General features: G+C 35.6%; 2 protein-coding genes across 3 annotated transcripts; one reads left to right on the top strand and one right to left on the bottom strand.

Moving 5' to 3' along the window:
* Nucleotides 1-1,691: 1,691 nt before the first annotated feature.
* Nucleotides 1,692-4,967, top strand: LOC126811247 (calcineurin subunit B type 1). Its single transcript, XM_050536826.2, has 4 exons — nt 1,692-1,786; nt 2,812-2,872; nt 3,824-4,251; nt 4,613-4,967. Exons 1-4 carry the CDS (start codon nt 1,784-1,786, stop codon nt 4,667-4,669), a joined length of 549 nt encoding a protein of 182 aa, XP_050392783.1. The 5' UTR covers nt 1,692-1,783; the 3' UTR covers nt 4,670-4,967.
* LOC126811232 (pyridoxal kinase) lies at nt 3,451-20,058 on the bottom strand. Of its 2 annotated transcripts, none has more exons than XM_050536808.2 (10): nt 19,877-20,058; nt 16,253-16,307; nt 15,519-15,623; nt 14,141-14,224; nt 11,972-12,045; nt 11,283-11,368; nt 9,892-10,040; nt 9,291-9,409; nt 8,615-8,681; nt 3,451-5,409 (listed from the first exon to the last, which is right to left on the bottom strand). In XM_050536808.2, exons 1-10 carry the CDS (start codon nt 19,964-19,966, stop codon nt 5,300-5,302), a joined length of 939 nt encoding a protein of 312 aa, XP_050392765.1. In that variant the 5' UTR covers nt 19,967-20,058; the 3' UTR covers nt 3,451-5,299. The 2 variants fall into 2 exon arrangements, with proteins under 2 accessions (XP_050392765.1, XP_050392766.1); XM_050536809.2 differs by having other exon boundaries at nt 12,011-12,045.
* Between the last annotated feature and the right edge of the window lie 6 nt (nt 20,059-20,064).

Below are 20,064 nucleotides of genomic sequence, written 5' to 3'. Positions count from 1 at the left end.
ATCGTGTCATCACAGAAAATCAGATCAGCGCTCGTCTTCAAACAGACACTGGTGTGAGAGTGAGTGGCCAGACGATTCGGAATCGACTGCAAAGGGGTCACCTTCGCGCCCGACGTCCTCGCGTGATCCCTTGTTTGAGAGATCATCACATTCAGGCAGGACGTCGTTGGTGTAGGGATCGTCAACACTGGGATAATCGACGCTGGAGCAATGTGATGTTTTCAGATGAGTCAAGGTTCACTGTTGATTTTTTGGACAGACGTAGGAGGGTGTGGCGTCGTCGAAACGAGCGCTTCCAAGACGTTAACGTCATCAGACATGATCGATTTGGGGGTGGTTCTGTTATGGTGTGGGGAGGCATCACTGTTGCTGGAAGAACGGCTTTACATGTTGTTGCAGGGCGTGTTACAGGCCAGTACTACCGGGACAACATCTTGGCAGTCCATGTTGTGCCGTTCGCACGAGGTCATGGCCGCCGTTTCATCTTCCAGGATGACAACGCAAGATGTCACAGGGTCAGGATCGTTACAGGTTACCTCCAACAACAGAACATCACCACATTACCTTGGCCAGCACTGAGTCCCGACCTCTCCCCCATCGAGCATGTCTGGGACATGCTTGGACAGAGGTTACGTCAACGTCAACAACGTCCTGCCAATGTCCAAGAACTTGCTGCTGCGTTGCAACAGGAATGGGACAATCTGGACCAAAATGACCTTAGACGTCTCATTAGGAGTATGCCACGTCGGATCAATGCTTGTTTGGCAAACAGAGGAGGATTTACCCGTTACTGACTTGGTTGTGATGCTGTGGTAACTTTGCTGTTTGACCCCGGGTATCATTTTACCCTTATAATGGTCAGTCAGTGCCTTACTTAGTCTAACGATCATTTGGAATAAATCGATGAATGTGAACTTCATTTCATTTTGTCATTTGTTTCTTCGTCAGTTTCATTAGGTGACTTTAATAACACTTAAAAATCAAATATCCCCTACTTTTTTTGAATAGTATATATAAAGAAAGACACTAATAACTAGTTTTTGGCTAGCGCTTTATATACTGTTCAATATTAATGTTCACCATGCCTTAATTTAACTAATAAGACACGATTATTCTGCAGAATATTCTGTAGAATATACATTCTTGACGATTGTGCAATATTTCTCATTGGAACGTGTGTGTGTCATGCATTGTCGTCTGTGCACATGTCATCAGCCTTCATACTACACACGAGAGAGCTAGAGAGAGAGAGAGAGGGATGGTTTAACGCCCACTCGACACAAACTAGGATCTCGGAAATAACATGATCCAATAATTCGATTGCGCGTAGGGGTCTTTAGCAGTATAGGCGGAAACCAGAGGATCCGGAGAAAACCCACGAGGTTAGACAGGTGACCCTACTCCTTGTCACGTTCAAGCGGAGATTTGAAACCACGTCACTTGACTCAATGTCAGCTTGACGCCGCAATATATCTAGATCCCCTCTTTCTTCATACCATATCTACACAATCACCAGTAATTAATTCATTTCCTGTTACGGGACCTGGGGGTTTTACTAGACAGTATATACAATAACGGGACTATGAATTAATGCTGTCGGTGGGGATGGGGTGCACATTATTCAAAATAAATGCAGAAATTTATTGGAGCCCTGCGTCAATTTAGATGAACGAGACTATGTCTTGACTACTCTGAGTTATCACCCCTCAATTATTCTTCAATGAAGGAAACTTAAAAAGACGCCCTTGGTGATAATGTAAATACAGGTGTGATCCCATCCAAAATGGTGCGTTTTCTTATTATTTCTAATGCTGTAGAGGTGAATCGACCGCAACCCCATCCCCACCATAAAGCAATACACTAATCACTTATGAAACTAGGCTAATGAAACCTTTTTTTCCATTTTAAATACCACTTAAAATATAGCAAGGTATCATTAAAGATACATTTATGATTATGAGAGATTAGATAAAGAGCTGACAGTTCTCCCTATAATAGTTAAAAACTATATACTGTAAAGGGAATTTGCTGAAAATTTCAGTGAAATTGATCCACTATGAACCGAGATTTTAGCGATTGAGTTTTCGGCCTAGCCTCGATCATCATTACTAAAAGTTGGTAGGATAAGAAACATAGTCTCGATTATCCATTTGTGAATTTAATTATGAATAGAAGTCGTACAGCAAATCGAAACCTAATCGAATAAACATTGCAGGCTAGCGATGCCACCGAGAGTTGATTATGGTCTGGATAAGTTAATTAATGTCTAATTAATAATTTAGATAACATTTCAGGCCTAAAGAAAGATCTGCAATAGGCAGATTTAGCTCTTGCATAATGTATGTTTAATGATTGTTCGCCTTACTAATGTTTAGTAATAGAAAGTGGTTAAAAATTATACATAATACAGTAGTCATTACTCATTACTTAGCAGGTGTGTAAACACAAACCCAACCAATAGTGGTGTATATCATTCAGTACGGGTAATCAAGGTCTCAACACCCTAGTGACATAACACTTACTTAACCACCTACTAGCTAATATAGATCTACTGACAATTTTAACCAAGTATATGACTTAGATTTGTTTGTGTCATACATTTTCATTTATAAAAGGTATGAACTGTACATTCCTTTCAAAATACTACTACTCCCAATCAAATAAGCGACAGTTTTATGCCAGTTTCCATATATCTGAACTTGTATAAAGATTTAGATAATTAAAGAAAATAGCTGCCTATTTTTAACATATTCCCTGGCCTATAAAAAGTGTACCCATGATGATCACCTTTTTTTTTTTTATAATTTTCAGGGTAATGAAGCATCCCATTTAACACCAGAACAACTAGAAGAAATATCAGCCAAAACACCATGTATGTTAAAGAAGATGATCCTCTTTGATTTAAGTCAAAATAAAGTATTAAAATAGCTAAGTCTCTAACTCAATATCATCTAAAGTCTTCGACATTGAAAGCACGAATTATTTGTCAATTTAAATCAACATTGATGTTGTGATCTTACCGGTAAAAGATGGGCTTCTGATATCCAATATTTAAGACAAAATAAACATTTTACCATTGGTACACGAATCATGTACCATGATGCGTTTCAGTGCCATTTGTAACAAGGGACTCGTAGAGAGAGAGAAATGGGGTTTAACGTGCACTCGACACAGACTAGGTCATTTCGGGACTAACATATGGTATAATTTTATTTCAATAATTCGCTTGCGCGTAGGGGTCTTTAGCAGTGGGAGGAAACTGGAGGACCCGGAGAAAACCCACGAGATTGGACAGGCAACCCTACTCCTTGTCACGTACAACCGGGGATTCGAAACCACGCCAGTTGACTCAATGACAGGCCTCGTGATACAGCGCGCGCGTGCTAACCATTCGGCCATCCAGATAATGAAGATAAATTATCCTAGAAAACAGATTAACATACAAAATCAGATTGTTTATTCTTTTTAATTCCATTTTTACACACAGTTAATTTTTATCTCAATACACCAAATTTTCAACAAGGACCATATGTCATCCCACAAAACAATCCATGTAATACTATCTAATAATGAAATAGACAATTTTATATTTCTCCAAATACAAAGACGACTAATTTTTAAATTATTTGAATCAATCTGTAATTGGTGAGAAATTTAAAAGCTTTTAGTACCGGTATTAAAGATAAGGTTCGGTTATTTTGTAAATATATTTTTATTAGCTAGCTGGTAATAGAAAAATTATAGTTCTGTTACACAACACATGTATAATTACTAATAAATGAAATGAAAGTCTCATTTGATTGATATTCATTTTTTTCCCCAGTTAAAACAAAAGAATTAGAGAAGCTGTTAAAGAGATATTCACAATATGATTCATCAGAACGAGGGATCAATGGAATACCATACAATACATGTGTTTCAATTCCAGAATTTTCTGGAAATAGATTTGTTCCATTCATTATAAAGCATTATATGGACAAGAATTCAAACAGTATATACCCAAAACAGTTTCTGGCTATTTGTGGCATTCTTAGCCCTGACACTTCAGCCTTGGTGAAAAAAGAGTTTTTGTTTGAGATGGTTGATGACCACAATGTTGGTGTTTTAAAGCATGGTGAAATGTTTAGTTTATATAAGATAATATTTAGTGAAAGTATCAGTGATAATATTATCTTAGATTTAACATTTAGATCTTTAAATCATACTGAGTTAGAAAAACCAGGAGAAATAAGAAAGGATGAATTTGTGAAGGTAATTGTAATCTTTGTACACTTTATAATAGCCTGTACAGAAAGAAATAGTTAAGTTAAACCTGAGGCAAATAAAGATGTTGTTTACCTGAAGAGCTAGTAATCGACAAATAATGTAGTTCTTTTTTCAAAAACTTTTATATTTTTGTGTATAATATACATACACACCTTATTATGCTGGCATGGGTCGTCAGAAGTATTAGATTAAATACCCCTAGAAAGTCCATAAAGTTAGAGACAGACCTACCCCTTGTCACTTTAAAAATAGATCACCAGACAGCTGTCTGAAAACAAAATCAATTTCAGTAGGTAGTGGAAGTGTATATAAAAATAACTTGACTTAATATCATTTTATATTTCAGATGATTCCTGATAATGAAATAATGTCTAAACTATCTGTTAATCTTCAGTTAACATAATATACAATATCATGTGATATGATAAGTGTTTGCGACTCTAGAAGGTAGTAGTGATATATAAAGTTTGATAAAGTTTCTTACAGTTCACTGAAGTACTGTGGACAGTAAATTGGTCTCTGAATTAACTAAATCTTGATAATAATCAAGCCAATGGAGAGTAACATAATTTCAATCAGGTTATCACCAGAATAAATATGATAAACAAACTGTGGTGTAGCTATATAAAGGATAATATGCATAAAAAGCATTAAGCTTACAGGGTAAACCATTTTCATGTTGGATAAAAGTTGTAAATTTATTTGTTGAGTTTTTACATGAGCTATGAACAATTCTGAATAATGCTTCTGATGATTATCGGAAGTTGAAATTGTAAACTGATGACAGTCACAAGCCCTATGGGTCTATGTGCTCCAAAACACAATTACTATCAACAATTATTCCTAATTATGGAGAATAAATTCATTTAAATTGATTTATAACATTATATTGTAGGAAATAATTCCAATACTTTACTTAAAAATCACTCTATATGGAATAATTTAACCTTGTATTGATTTTAAAATTAATTGGACATCAACTAATCACACACATTATATAAAAGTAGAATCTAGTAGGGATGTACATTTAACGTCAGACATCTGACGCTTTATATAATATATCAGGATTTTCTATATCTTTTTTACTTTGTATTAATCGTAGTTCTAGTTGATGCGTTGTTGGTTTTTCCTGACCTGCTAGAGCTGAAAAGTTAAACACAAAGTCTGTTAATAACATACTCTTCAATTATCTTACAAGTAGCTTTAAAGATGCATTATGTAAGAACTAAATCTGCCTATCACCTCTTTGGGAGATTAGATTAGAACAATGCTGTCATTTAAGAGTTTAAAGATAGGCTGCCAGTCAGTGAAACACACACTCACAGTAGCTAAATTGTCGGAGCAGTTGACAAGGGTTGCCACATATTTATTCTTTTGTAGGTAATGGGAACATTTACAAGACATTGATATAAAAGTGAAAAAGGGCTATAACCTTGGGCGGAATTAACCAAAATTGTTGAAATTAAATAGGCTTCTTCGTCTCACTAATGTTAATAAAAATTTCAAAAAGATCAAATACTAAATGTAATCTATTGAGTGTTCACATAAATGGATGGAGGCAACAAAAATATACAACCACATTTCCATGTCGGGGGGTATAATGATAAAATAGATAATCAAGACTTAGTCTCGCCTGTCAAATACCATTGCTAGGATAATAAACAATCTAGCTACATTTTGTCAAAACGTCAAACACTCATAACTTCACACAGTATAAAGTTATTTTCAACATATACATTTTTCATTATCTATTTTTGAACTTTTATAGCAAGAACGGCAAGCTCTTTATCTAATGCTTACATAAAATGCATCTTTAATCAAGTGCAACTTGCCTTAAATAAAGGGACTATCCCGATTTGAACAGAGTCGCAAAAATAAAAGTCCGAGTACGTATGAAATTTAAGTGCCAAAATATAGAGGAATGGTGTATTTACCTCGTCTCAAAATTCCAGCTCATAATATTGAGTCGTTTGGACGAGAACGTCAAAACTGCTTATCTGGACACGTAACCCTTTTAAGATTTCGGGTCAGTTTTTTCGTTGGGTGACCTGATAATCGATTCCCGTCCCTTAAGAGGTCTATACAGTGAATGACCCATGCGTTGTACTTGATAACGAAAAGTAAATTTCACCTACACATTATTTTAATAAAAAAAATGTCTAGTTTTATCCGGACAGCGCATAATACAGTTTGTGACACCAGTGTCCATTTCCAGATGAAGACTGACAGGATTAAGTTGTTTGAAAACGTATCACAAATATTGAGTTAGTTGCTCAGCCCTTAGGTAGGGGATTTTAAGGGACTTTAACACAAAATTAAGCAGTTTTATTCTCCCAAAAATTATCGGGATTAGCCCTTTAAACTAAAAAATGAGCATGGAGAATGTGAGCAGGGCTGCCGACAACCAGTATCGCAGCGCAATTTGCGATACATATTTTGTCCGTTGCTAACCAAAAATTAAAATCTAACGTTTTTGATTCGCAGTTACTGCGAATCATCAATATGCCTGTCATTTTGGATATTGACACAAGAATAATCCACATTTTGAAGACTAGAAGGCTTACTCAACACTTTCAACGTGTATAAAATGTTGAATAAAATTTTATAAACAAAACTGAATTCTCCGTGTGACATTTTCTTCTCGAACTACCAGACACAATACTATATAACACATAACTCTATGAATAGGGACTATTAAACCGGAAATAGGGAATCAAGTAGTACCACTCACGTTGCGAGACATCAAGTAATTATATCATATTCATTTTGAAAGAAATAAATCCAATGTATCCCCCACGTATTGTAAATAAAATATAAAAAAATAAATACATGTTAACGTATTGTAAAATGATAAATCAAAGTAAAAATTCCCGTAAAACATTATTGTTTATATCGTGTGTGTCTAGTTAATCGAGGTGTGTCCGACTGAAGAAAAATAGTAATACACGATAAAAAGCAGACGAAATTGTTTTCTAACGAAGATTTCTAACGTAACAAAAAAATAACAATTAAAATGAGTGGGGCTTCGGAAGTCACTGTCAAGAATTGGCTTCAGACATAAGACCTAACTAAATTTCTACATCACATTCACAAACTGTCACAAGTACTTGTGGCAGTGCTAAAAAATCTAAGAATATAGTCAGAATGGAATCTAATCATATTTGTTATGAATTAAAGTAATATCTTGTTATTTAGGTGTTTTACATTGAAACTGAAAAACTGCTAATCAATTTTTAAATTTGCTAATCAAATTTGGCGAAATTGGACTTTTTGATTAGCAGTGCTGCTAATCAACTGTGAAAAATTACCGACAGCCCTGAATGTGAGGCGGATATAAGCTGTTAATCTTGTGAGCTGGTTGACAAAGAATATTATATAGTCTCGAACTATTAGTGATAAATGTCAGCTATTAGAGCAATGAACATTTCACCTAAATATTTGGGCGAAAAAATAATGGTCATATCTCTAGAAATATGTATTGCATGGATTTATCTCTATTTGATACTTTATAACATTATATTGCCTAAATTATGATTTAGATCAGTTTTCAATTATGGAACCATTGGTGGCTCCGTCAAATGGCGCTGGTCACTAACGGGGAGTTCATGGGTTATCCCAGTGTTGGCTGAAACAGTGCCTCAGGATTTTTAAGTGTGGTTTCCCCTCATCAGTAGTGCAGGAAAGAGGGCCTTGAAGGAACATATTGTGATGATTTATGGGGAAGCATATACAGAAATGATTTTGATTGGTTTGGATGTTATAGCCCACACAGAGTAAAATCTGATACAAGCAGGATACCGGGTTTGGCCCAAATTTGACTGGGCCTAAATTTGCCTGGGGGCCCGAATTCAATGGCCTAAAAAATATTATAACATATGCGGGGATTGATCGCGTCGACGAAGCAATTTCACCCAGGGCCCAAATTCGATGGCCTAAAACATTCACGGGGTCATGCTGGTTAATTTGATACCACATATGTGGGGGTGGATTGCAGCAATGAAGCGTGATGGGCAAACATACACACACACACATCTTTGATTTTATTTATATAGATAAATGGGGAAGGATATACAGAAATGATTCTGTTTGGTTTGGATGTTATAGCCATATGGAGTAAAATTATCTGATATAAATGGCAGAACATTGTGATGATAGAAAGGATGTTATATTACAATGTTGTGTAAAATTTAAAATAAAAATTGGACCAATCTTGTGCAGTTTATTTTAAGGATGTTTTCAGACCTGTTATATTAAAACCTTTACCCACCCATGTCATCAAGGTATTTATCTAAAAATTTCAATCTCCATAGATTGCCATGTATTTGTATTGAATGTTATATAGACTCACATATAGCATGATCTAAAGTTCTTCTAATGACAGCTTGAAGTGTTGATACTGTTTTTTCTATAGCTGTCTGAAAACAACAAAATTATAAATCTTAAGTAAAATAGGGATGAGGCAGTGGTAGTGATCTATAAAGTGTTTTTTGTGCTACAGAGCTTGGGGGTTGGATGGCCTATTGGTTAGCATGTGCACGCTGTATATCATAAGGTCGTCAATAAGTCAACTGCCATAGTTTCGATTCCCTGGTTGTACGTGACAAAGAGTAGGATCACCTGTCCAGCCTTGTGGGTTTTCTCCAGGTCCTCCGCTTTCTTCCCACTGCTAAAGACCCCTACGCGCAAGCGAATTATTGAAATAAAATTGAACCATGTGTTATTCCCAAAATGACCTAGTTTGTGTCAAGTGGACTTAAAGCCTCTCTCTCTCTCTCTCTCTCTCTCTCTCTCTCCAGAGCTTGAGTCAGTAAAAGTGGTATGAGAGGAGAAAATGTTCTGTATTTTCTCCGATTACATAGTTGTGTATTTATCATATTACCTTGAGATGTTTGTAGGCTGTTCATCCGGTAAAATTGAAACAGTACCAATGTTTTTGTATTTTTTCTGATATTACAATGCATACCAAATGAAAGTAACACCAATTGTCCCTCTTCCTTACAGTAAAATTGTCCCCATATTCTTACCTTTAAATTTTTATCTTTGTGAATCCATGCTAAAAGGGTTGCAGCAAACAGATCTCCTGTTCCAGAGAATGTTGCGGGTAAAAATGGCATTTCTACTTTATAGGATTCTTTTTTCCCCCCTAAAATATCATTCAAAACAAAATCTTGTTTTATGTGTAATTATTGAATAAAAAAACAAACTAAGAAATTTGCTGACAATACAATAAAGTAGATTAAGACCTATGTTTTAATGCAGTTAATATAAGTTATAAATACAGTGCTGTCTGGCACCGGAATACATTTAATGTAAATTTCCAGTAGAATAGATTATAACTTTTTTCTTAAGAGCATTCACATGAGCCTACATACAAAGTAAACAAGAAGTAGTTAACATGAATTGCTGAACCTCAATATCCACAAATTTTTTTCGCTGACCGGGGCAATAAGAAAATATATGAATTTTGATAGGGTTCTTCATTATGGCTGCCCCAAAATCAGAGCTGGTAACAAAATACTACCACATGAAATGAGTATATCAAAATGTTCATCAAAATTTGTAGTTAGTAATGACTGACACTGGAGTTTTCTTCCTGAATAAACAACAGAATATATATAATTTTACCTATTACAGAGCTAGCTATACAGAGTAAATGCCCATCATTACCCAGAAGACTACTACTTAAAACAACAGTTACAACACCTCGTTCATGTAATATATCTATAGCTTTTACACAATCTTCTATACTCCTTATACTCACTTCTGTTAATAATCTGTAATACATATCATTATCAATAATTTAATAACTAAATATTTAATGAACAGAATATCAGAAGAGATGGAAATGAAATGAAATTTTACATCCTACTGTTCTGCTCCAAATCAGAAGAGAGGGAAAGAAATACTACTGGTATTTAACCTCCACTAAACAGCCCTGTAGAACATTTTGGATTAACATGATATTTTTTTATTTCAATTATCTGCTTGAACAGGTGTCATTAGAAGTGGGAGGAAATCAGACAACAGATGCTACAGCTCGTGGGCAAAATGATGTCATTAACTAACTAAATCTGTTCCCTTAGAACGGGTTGGTCAATGATCTTGTGGCCAATTTTATTGCTTTACTTTCTTTTTTATCATAGTAACTCTATAGAATAAGACAAGGTTCAACAGTATAATGTATGAAACAAGTGTTTGCCCAAAAGATACGCCCACATTTTGCAAGAGATGGATGGGGAACATGGAAAATCAACAGGACTTTTCTGTTCATTGTCCCAATGTTTCACACTGAATTAGAGTTGAGTTTTGATGGGCAACAAAATCGAACTCATTCAAGATCTGTTGATCCTTATCATATAGTTTAAGTTTCATTGCTTCGGACAAAAATTGTAGACCCTCCAGGGTAAAAATCAGGGGCTATAACTCTAGAATTGAGGGTCTGATGCGTACCAAAATCAAACTCATCCAAGCACTATTGACCCTTAACAAATATTTCAAGTTTAATCTGAATCAGACAAAAGTTGTCGCCTCCGGTGGGTCCACAAACTTGTACATATTTTACATTTTGCGTAAATGGGCAGGGGGCATAACTCCAGAATGGAAAGTCTGATGAGCATGAAACTCATCCAAGAACCTTTGATGCTGAACGTACATCTTAAGTTTCATCTAGAAAAAACAAAAAGTGCAGCTTTAGAGGGTTAACAATTCCACAACAATTTTGTCGGGTCAGTTTAGGTCCGATTTTCACAAACTTCGAACTTAATCGTAGTTATGGTGCAAAGGTGACATATGAGTGGGTCCACAAGCTATAAAGGGAGTCAGGTCTAAATATTAAGGCCTTGTCAAGGTCACAAGATTGTGGGCTAGGGCTAGGGTTAGCTAAAAACCTGATTTTGCATACAATCAGGGGCAATAATCCATGCAGTTACGACCCAATACATGCCAATATCGAAAGGAAACCAAGATCTTTGGGATATAGTATATTTAAATGAAAATGTGGGTAGATCAAAACTTACTCTAATTCAAATTGATTAGGCGTAATAATATCAGCTAATGGAATGATGACATCTCTATACACGGGTAATAATTCCTGAGGTACATACTGAAAATATACATTTCACATGTATAAACAAATTTTTAGAAAAATATTACTACTATGTTTTAAAATATTTAAACAGATTCAATTTAATGATTCACATGAAATTATATTAATTCATTCATTATTAAAAAGCGCAATGTGTCTAAAATGTCTTTTTTTTAGGAAATACATATAAAAGAGCAGCTGAAATTGTAGAAATGCCCACCTTTTGAAAAATTTCGGAAATGGCTGCAGTCAAACAAGGATTAGTTTGGTGTGTTGGCTATTCGCAGTTAAAAGCAACTATATATAAAATGAATCAAGTGAGTTCTATGATTCCACAATTAATTGATATCTTATGGTTATAAAGCCACATAGCAAGTTTATATTAATTGGATTTAATCTGTAGATTCCAATACAATCGCTAGCTATTCATGACATATTTGATCAAAATGTAGATTCTAGTGGCTAATGCCTTAACAGGCTATTTTGTCAAGGACAAATTTAGACCCTGATGCGATTGTAAGTAATGTGGACAGACCAATAAATAAATAATTTATGAAAGTAGACTATATATTATTAGTAAAAATATAGAAAGGGATATACAATATTGATACAATAACCCACCAGCCTATCTTTATTAATTATCTTTCCATTATAACCTACCATCTTGCCATGATCTCCCATCACAGGATCACATACTAAAAAAAACAAAGATAGGTTGCCAGGCAACGAAACACACGCCCACAGCAGCTAAGTCGTCCAGGCAGTCAACAAGGGTTGTTAGATCCGAGCATCCAGTAATGAAAACATTTACAACTCATTAAGTAATTATCAGAAATCATTAGAATTTTTTTTGATTGTTTGTCTCATGACCTTTAACACTGTATAAATTTATATTAACTTTAGCCTCTAGCCCGTCCACAAAATTTTTCAAAGTGATTAAGGGCCATAACTCTGGTAGTAATTGTTGAAAATCAACTAGCCTCTTTGTCTCATGACCTAAAATACTGTATCTACATCTAAAGTCAATCGGACTGGGGCAACGACAATATACAATCAAGGATGTGCCCAGGATTTGCTGAGTAGTGGAAAAAATAGCTTCCGAGCGGAGCGAGTAAAAAAATTTTTGAGAGGGGGGGGGGCGTGGTCTTTATGAAAATTCAACCCTTATTGGTGTATTTTCAGAGCATCTGCTGCCTTTTGTATTTGTTTCAGTGCAAATCAAATTTCCATTTTGCAGTCCTCGAAATTAAGAATTTTCTAATTTTTACTACGGCACAAACAAATGAAAAATGCCGTAGCAGAATTGAACTGCTACGGCACCACAGCATTTTTTGGAACCGGTACATAAAAATAAAGTTTTCAAAATTGATTTACTGTTCATATGCTAAACAAAACTAATGTAAGTGGTATTACATATACCATTATAGTTATTATTACTATAGTTTACAATATACTGCAAATTAATTTACTAAAAAAAAAAGAACTGTTTCAAAGTCAAAAAAGCCTCTCGTACTTATAAGTGATTAGTGAACAAACAAGTAAAACAGTACACTCGCCTTGCCGCCTAATTTATTTTTTTGTGGCAAGTGTAAATAAAATGGACTGTAGTCCAGCTGTCTCTAGGATTTAGTTTAGATTCGGTAGAATTTACGGTAGAATAAATACATTACAAATTGATCGTAAAACTGAAAGTACGACACCATTTACGACATCCAAACCTTTAACATTGGAGTGTCGTAAATTGGTCTGGGTGACATATTTACGGCAAATTTAAAGACCGTAGAATTGTAAAATGAATAGACCTACACAACTTCTAAATTTAAATAAACAAAATACCAATACTTCTTTCTTTAAACTAATTTGGGATGATAGGGTCTTCTACGGCACCCAAAAATAAATTATGCCATGGCAGACATGGTTTGCGTGGGCTTTTACCATGGCTTTGCCGTTTGCCGTGGTAAATTTTGAGCGCTGAGTTTGTGTACAGAGAGGGGGATCACGTGGCTAAGTGGGTAAGACGCTAGCTCGCTAGCCTGGAGGTCGGGTGTTCGATCCCTGCATTGGCCGAGAAAGTTCATCCAGATTTTCCGGCGTGGTTCTCCCTTGTCAGTGATGCAGGACGGAGGGGCTGACAAGGAAAGCTGTCTAGTCGTTCGGATGGGACGAAAAACCGAGGTCCCGTGTACACATTGGCGTGCACGTAAAAGATCCCTTGGCAGTTGGAATTCGATATAAGAGTAGGCCGTAGTGCCGCTGCCCGGGCAAAATTTCCCTCATAGCACACTGTATGGCGTATGCCCGTCTTCATTAGCCCAGGTTAGGAGCAGAACAGTAGGACGTTAAACTCCATTTCATTTCATTTCATTTCATTTTGTGTACAGAGACGGACGAAGGGATTTAAATATGACTGGGCGGCTTTCATTGATTTTTTCTTTGTGCTGTACATCCCTGTACAATCACATTTCAATGTGGGCGTATAAAAATGATCAATGTCTCTATTCTCTGAAATATATTTTGATAGCTGTTTTAATAATTGCCAAGCTATTCTATTATTTTGAACACATCAGTCACATAGTAAAACAAATGTGATATTAGTTTTATTATGGTTTTCTCATCGTGTACAAAACATTTATTTGGTTGCCTGAACCACCTGTTTCCTTATGGCCGGATTAATAACTATTTGATATCCAAGGTCACACACACAGTACAATGTAGCTTCAGCTGCTGAAATAAGTTGTACTTTCGTTTTAAATGCAAGTCATGATGATTTTATAAAAGAAACTAACTTACCATATTTTACACTGGGAGATTTAGCTTTGATTTCACTAACCATTTCACCAACCTTTTCCAAAAAACTCTTGGACCCAATATAACCTAAAAACAAACCAACAGGTAACAAGTCAGGCAATCCCCAAACAAACAAATAGCACACATTAATTATTTGAACATTTATCTTTTCATCAAATGTTATCAAGCAATCAACTTCATGCAAACAAGACTTCATTGACGCATATTTCTATTTGCAAAATCGCATCATGAAACGAGAGCCACGGTGACTCAGCAAGTAAACTTTTGACTCACTACCCTGGAGAGCAGAAAAAGTTCCTCAGGATTTTCCGGCATGGTTTTCCCTTGTCAGTGGTGCAGGATATATGGAGGGCCTGGCAAAGAACAGAGATGGGACAAAAAGAAAACCAAGGTCCTGTGCGACTCTCCTGACAACGTAAGCCCCTAGTGTATTCACAAGATTTATCAGCTTGATCAAGAACAAAACTCTGTAATAACATATCTTGTTGAAAATCTATAGGCTTCTGCCTCTGTTTCTATACTCAGACACAATGAATACATACCACTGATTTCAACAACAAATGATTGAGATCGTAACAACTTTACTTCTCAGTGAAAATTTGGCATAATGCGCCAGTCTTGTTATGGCAATGTCACACATTGCTGTCTCGGCCTTGGCCTATCTCTTGGTGACCTCTCAGTGTCCAGGTGTCAACGATGATATTATTACATCTTCCACAGATCTGTTGGGGTTGTACTAACTTAATAGTTTCAAAGACACATTTTACACCCCATTTCTGACCCACTAACCTATTCTACCTGATATGAGGATATACTCACAAAGAACCCAGTTAGTAAATATTCACAGATCGCTTCTACACACTATGCATCTAACAGTGTATATTATTACATCTTTCATAGATCTGTAGGGGTTGTACTAACCCTGACAGTTTATAAGACACATTTTACACCCCATTTCTGACCCATAAAATCCTTGTGATCAGATGTTGTTACAATCAAATTAAAGGGTATTTTTGATATAAAATCAACCATTTATAAAAGTGACAGCGTTCTCAGTCTATTATATGGTAATTTATGCCATTAAGAGTGTCAGGTTATTTGGTGTATCTAGTGTGTTAATATTCAAATTGTAAGCAGATTTTGATGGATATGAACATGAATTTTATCATCTTCATTAGCCAACTGTTGAGGTTAATAAATGCATAAAATTTGAAATGGACTACATGAGTTTGAATATCACAAAATATCTTCATCTAGTTGTCTGGTATTATCCATGCATCAATTTCAAAACAATTTATTGTGTACCACCAAATAGCCATTTATATACTTTAATATAGCTGACATGAAACTTGTATACTACCTGTTAAAACATGAGAATATTTCAGTAAATTGTTTTGTTTCAATCCTTCATATAATGCACCAATATCATTGGAGTCTAGAATCTGTCCTTTAAATTTTCCATATCCTAAAAAAAAAGTGTTTTTCAGTCATTGTTTTTTTAAGGAGAGTGATCGCTCACCTGAATGTCGACCGAGGGGAGGTTTTCCTCCCTCCCCTTACAATTGAAAATCGCTCTCCTTTACAAAGTCACGAGGGGGTTTATTATCATTTCATTTATGAAATGAGGAATGACCCTCTAACAGGCAGTTTATTACTGATCTTCAGAGCCATTTCCATACAAACAACTAATCACTTGCCTTAATATCAGATCACTCTCCTTAATTTCTAAATCACTCTTCTTACCGAAACTGGGAGAGCATTTTTAGGGGAGCGATTTTTTTGAATTTATTGATTAAGGGGATCTTTTTTCGCCTCTTCTCTAAAATACAAACAACAACAACTGGTTTTTATTAGTCCATTAGGATGGGGCTCGTCCCCCACACAATTTTGGAAATTACATCCTTGGTAAATGTAAATGAGAAACAAAATCTCATCTAATTACTTGATCTTTTAGAGGCATTACTTGCTAATATAGAGAGTAACACTTGATTATTTTTTAAAGGTATATTAGGAGGTAATTATTTACAAAATAATAATATTAATTAGCATCAAGTGTTTTATTTTAATATACAACAATGTATAGTAAATAATTACCTGTGTGATTTGAGAATTGTACAGAATTAATGGTGCTTACATCAAACCCTAAAACCTGTAATTAAAAATAAATTATTTATGACATGTAGCCTTTAGTCTCACAACTATGTTCACGGTGCAAAATGCATATGTCAGCAGTTCGAAATACGTATTTTGATTTTACAATTTGCAATTTCCATTGATTGACAATACCATTGCTGCAGTGTTAAAATACAGAATACACTTCTCAATAACACACAAAACAGTATAATAGTTATTTTGCACATTACACTTCTCCATTCTGCATTTTGCATAATAGACAAATGCATAATAGAACGTAGCATATTAGAACGTAGTGGGATCTACAACGAAGCTCATTTGCATACGAAAAAAAGTCTGGACTAGGACAGAAATTAATAATTTACGCGATCAACCTTGTCGGTAGAAGGGGGCGGTACTCATATTTAAAGACCTTCGGAAAATGATCAATGAAATGAAATTAAATGGGGTTTAACGTCCCACTGTTTTGCCATGACTGGGCTAATGAAATGGGCATACGTCATGCAGTGTGCTATGAGGGAAAATTTGCCCGGACAGCAGCGCTGTATACGACCTACGCTTGTATCGAATTGCAACAGCCATGAGATCTTTTATGTGCACGTTAATGTGTACACGGGACCTCATTTTTTAGTCCCATCCGAACAAGGTGAAAGAAAACCGATCATAGTCGGGTGGTAAAAACCTCTATTAAATGACGGGGGTGGGGGTATTTTAGGTAAACATAGGCCTACCTGTCTTAATTTGAATTCCAGATATCATGTTACTTATCACTAAAAAGCACGTTAATTTCTCTTTTCAAATATTTAAATGAAATGAAATGGGTTTAACATCTAACTGCCAAGGGATCTTTTACATGCACGCTAATGTATACATAGCACCTCAGTTTTTCATCCCATCTGAATGACTAGACAACTGTCCTGGTCAGGCCCTCCTTCCTGCACCACTAACAACGCGAAACCACATCAGAAAATCGCAATGGACTTTCTCGGCCAATGCAGGGATCGAACACGCGACCTCGAGGCTAGCGAGACAACGTCTTACCCAGGTAGCCACCGTGGCTCCCTACTTTGAAAAAAAAAAGAAAAAAAGATTCAAGTTGAAGTGAAGGAGGGGGGCGGGGTTGTGAAATAAAAATGTGGGGTTTATCGAAGGCTCGGATTAGCCATATCGACTAGCTCATGATTTCACAGAAGTCATGGACATCCAGCGAATTCCTTATTGCATGCTAGCTTGATTAGCCCTTATTGCTAGGTAAACTGTATGACTTATTGTATGGTGACTTATTGAATGCCAGCTTGAACTCTGCCCCTTCTACTGATGTTGACCTTGTAGATTAATCAGGTAAATTATTAATTTCTGTCCTAGTCCGGATTTTTTTTCCGTATGCAAATGAGCTTCGTCGTAGATCCCATATAAGGTGTATGTTCTAATATGCTAATTTCTATTATGCATTTGTCTATTATGCAAAATGCAAAATGGAGAAGTGTAATGTGAAAAATAACTATTATAATGTATTTTGTATTATTGAAAAAAGTGTATTTAACACTGTGACATTGGTATTGTGGAGCAATGGAAATTGCAAATTGTAAAACTAAAACTGAACATTGAAATAATATTGGCAACGTTATCTTTCCATAATTTATGGGTATATAGAAATAATTAAAATATGTTCTAACAATTTTAAAGTTTGGAATGGCATTACACAACTATACAGTACAGACCAGTAAATGAAAATGAAATTGAAAATTCTCAAATGTTTTTACATCTTCATGTTTAAGTTTTGCTTTACAAACAGTATCATAGCTTGATAATGACTAGAGAAGCCTAGTCGAAACGTCGCTCAGTAATAAGCAGTAATTGTATTCCATAGAATTGTGACCTGTTTACAAACAGTTCACAGAATAAAATTACTATTTCCTCAATTTGTCAACAAATTCTGTACTTTATAACAACTGTATAGTATATGTCATATGTATAACAGAGTAGTACAGCTTTCTTCTTCTTCTGCATACTTAACTGGGATCTTCTCAGATAATAAATAAGTAGTTCAATGAAAGGCATGACATGGTGATGGTACTCAGCTTAACAAGTTGACTATGTACAGTTTAAAACTGAGCGTGACGGTTAAAACTATTTACAAAAGAGGCTCTAGTCTGATAAAGTGGATCTGAACTCTTCCAGGGAGGTGGTCGACACTACTCTTGTTTTGGAGCAGTTTTCGAGGAAAAGGTTGTTGTAGGTGTCGTCTTCTCTCCTTGTAGAATCTGTGTTTGCCTCGGCTATATGAGAGTCACTGTTTCGTAGATACTTCTGATGAGGTATATCTAGTAAGCCGTGATGAATTCTATACAGCATTGAAAGCCTGTTGGTCTTCTCCCAGTGGAGGTCTTTCATCATCTTGGTGACACATCCTGGTGCTCTGCTATGGTATTTGTTGTATACGTATCTTGTGGCTCTCACTGGACTGATTCAAGTTGCTTGATGAGGGGTGTCCCAAACTGTAGATGCATACTCCACTGATGCTCTTACCATGGCTGTGTAGGTAGCTGCTTTCACTGGAGCTGTGCACTCTTTCTTTGAATTCCTCCATATGAAGACTAGAGTTATATTACTCTTGTTAGTATCATCTGTGCATGCTTATCCCACGTCAGGTTGATTGTGATAGTTACTCCAAGGTATAGCTACTGGCATGTTCAGTTTCCAGTATAATGTCCATGTAGCTTATACATGGTTACTGGACACTGAAGGTTACTACTTGACCTATACTCGGCTACTGTGCCATTTGAGAGGGTAGCCCGATCCACCCAAATCCACCATTATTTCAACTTATGAGACAATAATTCATATCGATATTTGATTATGTATTGTTCTTTATGCCAATTTGTCATTTCTATTTTACAATCGTTACGTTTTTGTGTCAAAATGCCCCCGAAATGCAATTTCCAAGCAAGTTTGGAAGTTGTAACTAAATCCACCATTATTTCAACTCGTATATCACAATAATTTATATCGATATTTGACAATATACCGTTTAATATTATGCTAAATTGTCATTTTTAATTTAAAATCTTAACATTTTTGTATCAAAGGGACACAACTCATGTTTTACCTGGAATCGCTTGCATGGAAAATTAAATTTTGACAGGCATTTTTGAAGCAAAAACATTACAATTTTAAATTAAAAATACCAATTTGGCATGTATAAGAGTATGCTATATTATCAAATATAGATATAAATTATTAGTATATGAGTAATGGTAGATTTGGGGGTGTTTCGGTAGGTATATATTTGGGTAAATCGTGCTACCGGTTTGAGGTGCTAGCTAGATCTATTTATTTGTTAAGGCCAACTCAATTTTTGTCAACGTCACTATAAGATGTAAATAAGGTTAGGGCACATGATTGTAGGTTAGGGTAAGCGTTAGGGCTAGGTCCAGGGTTAGGGTTAGGGTTGGGATTAGCTCTAGCCCTGTTCACATCTCGTGACCTTTGACCAAACTTGAAATTGGTCTTATCAAATTGAAATAGATCTAACCCGGTTTGAGACTCTGTTTGAGACTCTGTTAGTATTACGATAGTTATTACCTGAAGTGGAAATGTTGCACTTTTATTACCAACATAACCATAGACCACTGTACTTTGAATTGACAACACACTACATTCTTCTTCTGACATGTTGTACGAATGACACTTTAATTATTTCACCAAAAACATCTTGTTGTAAGTTATACGTGAACTGTCTTCTCTACTTCCAGGTCAATATTATATATATA

Source organism: Patella vulgata, chromosome 2, assembly GCF_932274485.2.
Source record: "Patella vulgata chromosome 2, xgPatVulg1.2, whole genome shotgun sequence".
NCBI classification, from domain to species: domain Eukaryota; kingdom Metazoa; phylum Mollusca; class Gastropoda; family Patellidae; genus Patella; species Patella vulgata.
The sequence above is the reverse complement of the archived record's forward strand: the minus strand, read 5'-3'. Positions and strand labels throughout refer to the sequence as shown.

Coding starts and splice junctions, on each gene's coding strand:
- LOC126811247 (XM_050536826.2), top strand. Junction 2,873..3,823: donor AATATCAGCCAAAACACCAT/GTATGTTAAAGA, acceptor TTTTTTCCCCAG/TTAAAACAAAAGAATTAGAG. Junction 4,252..4,612: donor GAAAGGATGAATTTGTGAAG/GTAATTGTAATC, acceptor TTTATATTTCAG/ATGATTCCTGATAATGAAAT.
- LOC126811232 (XM_050536808.2), bottom strand. CDS start 19,966: ATGTCAGAAGAAGAATGTAGTGTGTTGTCAATTCAAAGTACAGTGGTC. Junction 11,369..11,971: donor TAATTAATAAAGATAGGCTG/GTGGGTTATTGT, acceptor GTATATTTTCAG/TATGTACCTCAGGAATTATT. Junction 10,041..11,282: donor CCTAATCAATTTGAATTAGA/GTAAGTTTTGAT, acceptor TATGTATTACAG/ATTATTAACAGAAGTGAGTA.